The sequence below is a fragment of the Passer domesticus genome, chromosome 6 (genome assembly GCF_036417665.1).
Source record: "Passer domesticus isolate bPasDom1 chromosome 6, bPasDom1.hap1, whole genome shotgun sequence".
Lineage (NCBI taxonomy): Eukaryota > Metazoa > Chordata > Aves > Passeriformes > Passeridae > Passer > Passer domesticus.
The window spans coordinates 24,107,444-24,113,350 of NC_087479.1; the positions used below are offsets into that span (position 1 = coordinate 24,107,444).

At 47.0% G+C, this 5,907-nt stretch overlaps 1 protein-coding gene across 1 annotated transcript; it reads right to left on the minus strand.

Annotated features, from left to right (window-relative positions):
* Positions 1–1,118: 1,118 nt before the first annotated feature.
* SSTR1 (somatostatin receptor 1) lies at positions 1,119–4,712 on the minus strand. Its single transcript, XM_064423908.1, has one exon. It carries the CDS (start codon positions 4,469–4,471, stop codon positions 3,269–3,271), a length of 1,203 nt encoding a protein of 400 aa, XP_064279978.1. The 5' UTR covers positions 4,472–4,712; the 3' UTR covers positions 1,119–3,268.
* Between the last annotated feature and the right edge of the window lie 1,195 nt (positions 4,713–5,907).

Below are 5,907 nucleotides of genomic sequence, written 5' to 3' on the forward strand. Positions count from 1 at the left end.
TTCAGTTATTGGCCACAAGGCAAATAACCATGACAAAGTGAATGCAGTATTTTTAAAATATAAACCAAAACTCATGGGAAAATAGCAAAAAAATTACTACTGGTTACAAATAAAAATTCACCCACTTGCAGCTGTATAAAAGAGTCAAAATGTCACCCAGAAATAAACCACTGCACTATTTTTTTTCATGAATTAAGCATTAGTTAAAATAATTTCCATATGAAATCTGAATACTCTTATTTGCCATTTGGAAAGCATTAAAAAGAGTTCTGTTTATTTTCTGGTACATATTATTTCATGAGAATATTTTTTTATCTTTCTGGTGGTTATGTTCCAGTATTTAGAATAGTAACACAGAATGAATTAACTAACTTTCTTTCTAGCTAAACCAAATGATTTACTGCTGTTGGTCACCGCTCCCAGAGTGAAAAATAGCAGGAACAACTGTTAGCTTGTGATAAACAGATTTTGTTTCCAGCTGAAACCACACAGAGCCGGGAATCACGGGGCAGTGCTGGCTGGGAGTGAATCAGCCCATCCATCTGAAGGCAAGCCTGCCATCTACTGAAGGCCCTACCCAACCTCTGCGATGTGCCTGGAACTGAAACTAAAGTGCATACGCTGGTAGGTGTGCAGGCTTCCATCGCAACCTTTGCAAGGCAAAGAGAAAAAAAAAAGAAAGAACAAAACCCAGTTCAACTTTGATGAAAATCAAAGCTGAGTACGCAGTATGAATCTCTATGATTTTTCACTCTTGCTTCATCGTGTCTGATATTAAGCAAATTCAACAGTAAAAAGTAGACTGACTCTCTGTTTAATCTGACCATACATCAGAATATGTCTGGGTGAAAAGGACCACATAAGATTATGAGATTTACGTCATCTTCAAGATATTGTGAGTGAGAATTTAAGTGAAGTCCTGGAAATAGCATCACGGATATCATGGGGCATTTTACTGTTTTGACAGACATTTGATTTCTGTGAAAATTTAATTGAGCTTATAAAACAATTTCATCCTCATTTCCCCATATGTACATGTAAAACATGACAAAATTTAATATTTGCAAGTTTTCTTTAAATTGTGTCCACTAGAAAGTAAAAGAAAAGAAACTGTACAATTGTTAAAGCTTTTAATGAAATATTTTAATAAGGATGTAACAGTTTCCACATTAGCAATTTTTAAAAGGAGCTGACTCACAGTCCATTGAAGTGAATTAAGATTTTTTTCCTCTCATTTTGATGGACTTTGAATCAGACAGCTTTGAAATACTAAATTTATACATTCATTTAACAGTACCTAAGTTTTGGTGAAAGAAATGTACAAAGTAGCATCCTGCTTTTTGCTGCTGATAAAAGTTAAAGGGTATAATTTAACAAAAACCTGTAATCAATCCACCACCACAAATACTAGATGCCTTAACTGTCAACCTTACACTTTACACTGTACTTAAGCACTGCAGCTACGAGTACAATGCTATGGGTATGCTGCTACTAGAGATTTTTCCAGTCTCTTGCTTTGTATTGCCAGTAGTTATAATTGATACAACCACAGTATTGTGCTAGAGAAGTGATTTGTCACAGCTACTGGGACACTTGCCACTGTGTGACACTGTTAGCATAGGTGGTAGAAAGCAAAAGACATAGCTGCTTATTTCAACACAGTTTGTACCGATGCTTCTGTGTGGGATAAAAGGGAGTAGGGATAGAAGGTTTCATTCAGCTGTCATTTATCAAAGAAAGCTTCATCTGTCTATATGAAATTTGTTTTGTCATAAGAGGAGAAGAGAGAATTTCTGTGGGGGAGACAATGAAAATGAAAGAGTTAGAAAAAAGGACAATGTTTTAATCTGGAAAGAAGCCTTCTTAAGCATCACCCATTTTAAATGCAACCTTGCAAGTAGCCACCACAGACATAAGTACACAGTATAAATTGCTTCAGAAAAACACGTTCACAACACAGTGACTAGAATCAAATAAAAATCAAACAAGAAGACATCTGGCACACATTAAAAACAAGAATTCTCAGAAATGAAACATTAAGAAGCTCTGGGTCAGTATATTACATTGGCAACATATGAAACCCATTTTGTTGGGTTTTTTTAGTGCAACAGAAGAAACTGGAGCTAGGGTAATAGCTATTATTGAACAGCTACTTTTTCTGTCAAGTATTTATTTCAGAGACTAGTGGAGATTTATAAATGACTCCCCCTTTTTCCATATAGTCTAAAGTGACTTTGCCATCATCCAGGTCATTCAAATACTGTCTCAGCTCCCTTCATTGCTGTTTCACAGCTGATGGAGCAGGCTCAAGACAGCAGATTCATAGTCTAGCGCTCCCTTTAAACTTTATTATCAGCACACTTTACTGTGTGTATGAACAGGTTCAAACATTTCCCAACTCAGTGGTCCCACCAGCTCCCATCTCAGTGAGTCCCAGCTCTCTGCACCCTGTGTGTCACGGGACTGCTTATCTCCCATCATGAGCAACCTGCCACACAGCTCTGAAGCGCAGCAATAATCAGATTTTTTCCTAAGACCTTTTCTGCTCTGCTTCTGCCAAGCAGAACAGAAAGGCAAAGTCCCAGTGAGTTGGAAGCTGTCTGCAAAGCAAAAAAATATCTCCATGACTATGCTGCTTCTTTCTCGGGGACTTTTTGCTTCCTGCTTTCTATTTTATTCCAGGGGGAGGGAAAAGTAGGCACAGAGAGAGGCTACTCACTCTTTCCTGTTGGAGGGCAAGGTATGTGTTGGGGGGAATTTTTCCAGCATTTCTAATCTCTGAAGGGGACGTGTATACTAACAGATGTTGAGTGGGGTCATTTTCAGCTGGGGCAAGTCTGAGCCTGAATGCTGGGGCTTGTCAACTCAGTGGCCTGGGGTGTTCCACCAGCCAAAGGGAAGGGCAAACTGTACAAAAGATGGAGGGAGAGAAGTCACTGCAGGACCTTTACAGCCACTTGTCAGACACCAAGAGGAGTGGCAGATCCAGGCTACCAGACCCTAAGCTACCAGACCCATGAGAGCACAGTTCACTAAGTGGATGTCAAAAGATCAGAGAATGTACTGGCTCTCAAGGGGGGGCAACCAGGGTGCAAGGGGGCAGCAAATCAAGGATGTGGGGTTTTCTTTGCTCTTTCTTGTGCCAAACACTGGTGGCAGTGGGCAGGACCAAAATCCCCTCCCTCCCAGCCTCCCCATGCCACAGCCCTGGCTTCGCTCACCCTCCAGCTGAGGGGCAGTAAGGGAGCTGGGGGACAGGAATGCTTCCTCAGAGGGTGGTAATCCTGGAGGTGCAAGTGCCATTCCTGTACATGCTCCCTGACTCCAAGTTGTCTGGGGGAAAGTCCTCCACGCTGTATGCCCTGCTCTTGAGGGCAGTGGCATAGTAGTCGATGGGTTCCTCTGCAGCATTGTCCATCCAGCTGAGGCAGAGCAGCCTCTGGAAGGACCGCTTGAAATTGTCTGAGAGAAAACCATAGAGGATAGGGTTGGCACAGCTGTTGGCATAGCCCAAGATGACAGAGAGCTGGCTGATGGTGGCATCATCCTGCTCTACAAAGACATTGACCAGCTGCACAATGTAGAAGGGCATCCAGCAGATGACAAAGACCATCACCACCATCATGACCATGAGGGTGATCTTGCGCTCTGAGCGTTTGCGTTGCTGCCAGCCAGCCTTCAGGGCCACCATGCGCATCTTAGCAATGATGAGGATGTAGCAGAGGCAGATGGCCACCACAGGCAGCAAGAAACCCATCAGAAAGGTGTAGACCACAAAGACCACCAGCCATCTCTGTGTGGGCTCTGGCATAAGCATGTTGCAAGCCACCGTTCCATCACTGTTGGCTGCTGTGTTGGAGAAGATGATGATGGGCAGGATGATGAGGATGGAGAGCACCCAGACACCCAGATTGACCATCTTAGCCACCGTGGGCCGGCGGTACCTGGCCGCCTTGATGGGGTGCACCACAGCGATGTAGCGGTCCACACTGAGCACGGTCAGGCAGTAGATGCTGGTGAACATGTTGATGGCATCCACACTGAGCACCAGGCGGCAGAGCAGGGAGCCAAAGGGCCAGTGGTGCAGCAGGGTGGAGGTAACCAGAAAGGGGACGCTAAGCATCAGCAGCTCGTCTGCGATGGCCAAGTTGAGGATGTAGATGTTGGTGGCTGTCTTCATCTTGGCATAGCGTAGGATCACGTAGATGACCATGGAGTTCCCGCACAGCCCCACCAGGCACACCACGGAGTAGATGAATGAGATGAGAATAGCGCTGCCCTGAGACTCACTCAGGGTGCTGTTCGGAGCGCCAGAGGAATTCCTGCCGCCCGAGTCCATGCCCTCCGCCGCCGCCTCCTCCGAGGCGTCACCGGCTCCGCCGCCACCACTGTCGCTGCCGCCGCTGTCGCTGTCGCCGCTGTCGCTGCCTGCACCGCCCGGAAGCCTGGGGCAGGTGCCATTGGGGAGCATCCTCTGCCCGGACCCCCGCGCCCCGGCTCAGAGCAGCAGGCGTCCGCCGCCGGCTGCGCTGGGCATCATCCCGTCCGGGATCCCGGCGCGGCGGCTGCGGGACGCGGGCATCGGGAGAGACGCGGCTGCCAGCGCCGCTCGCTCCGAGCGGCGGCAATTGCTGCTCCCCGGCTGGTGAATGATTAATAGCAGCGGCGCGTCACCAGCTAAGGAAAGAAGGAGGGAAAGGAAAAAAAAATGCAGGAGGAGACGTAAGTGGGTGTCCCTTCCCACCCCCCACTCCCCTTGCCCGCCTCCCATCCCGCCCTCCGGCTGCTCGCAAATCCGGCAGCTCCAGGGCAGCCTGTTCCCCGTTCCCGCAGCCCACGCTATTCAGTGCTCCCCTATCCCGCGCTTCTCTCCCCATCCAGTATTGTTTCCTCCACTTCCCACTGATGCCCTCCCCGTCCACCATCCTCTCCTCTCCCTCCATTCTTCGCAGCTCTCCCTCCATGGCACCTAGGTCCAGACCAGGGGCACTCCTGGCAAAGGGACTATGCTTTGTCCTTTAAGAAAAAAGCCCGGGTCTTGCGTGGGTGAGCAGTGTTACCTAGGCAAGCATACCTCATGTCTACGCAGCTGCTGTAACCCTCTCCTGTCACTGCACCATGTGCATTGCCCACCTCACAGCGCTGGCACCAGGCATGGCACCGACCAACAAAGCGCAAAACATTCAATCCTGTGCACACAGCACTGTCCGTGCCTTCTACCACCACGCAGCTCCACGCCCCTTACCTTGTCCTGTCCCACGGACAACAACTCTAGATATCACTCATGAGCAGCCCTCCTCACACTCTGTCCCGAAAGATAACCCCCCGCCCATCATATTCTGAAACCCCAGCATGTTTCGCCTTTGTCCATCACATCCAAGGGTGGCTGACACACAGCTTGACACAACTATTTACACCACAGTGGTGCCAAGACCTGCTGTCCATGCCTCTGTCCCCACACATCTGTTTCCAACCACAGGATCACTTCAAGCTCAACCACCATGTGATGCCTCACCAGTGTTACAATCCCATCTCTTAAAATACATAATTAATATACATAATATATATATAATATATATATTTATATACAATATATATTTAATATATACTTAAAACATATGCATATCACTGATAGGATAGTATCCACACCAGGGGAGGCTATAAACCCTCCTGAGCCTGTACAGTGACACAAACCATTGGCACCATCTCCATTCATACGCTGCATATATGTAGCTGTCACTACATAACTTATGCCTTGCTGTACTCACTGACTGCTTCTATACACTGACCTATACTGTGCTGGTTTTTACATACACCCTGATTCTAGATGAACACACATACACCAGTAGTTCCTCCTGCTGTCATCTCTAGGCAAACACTGACACTTTAAATACCTCATCCTCACCA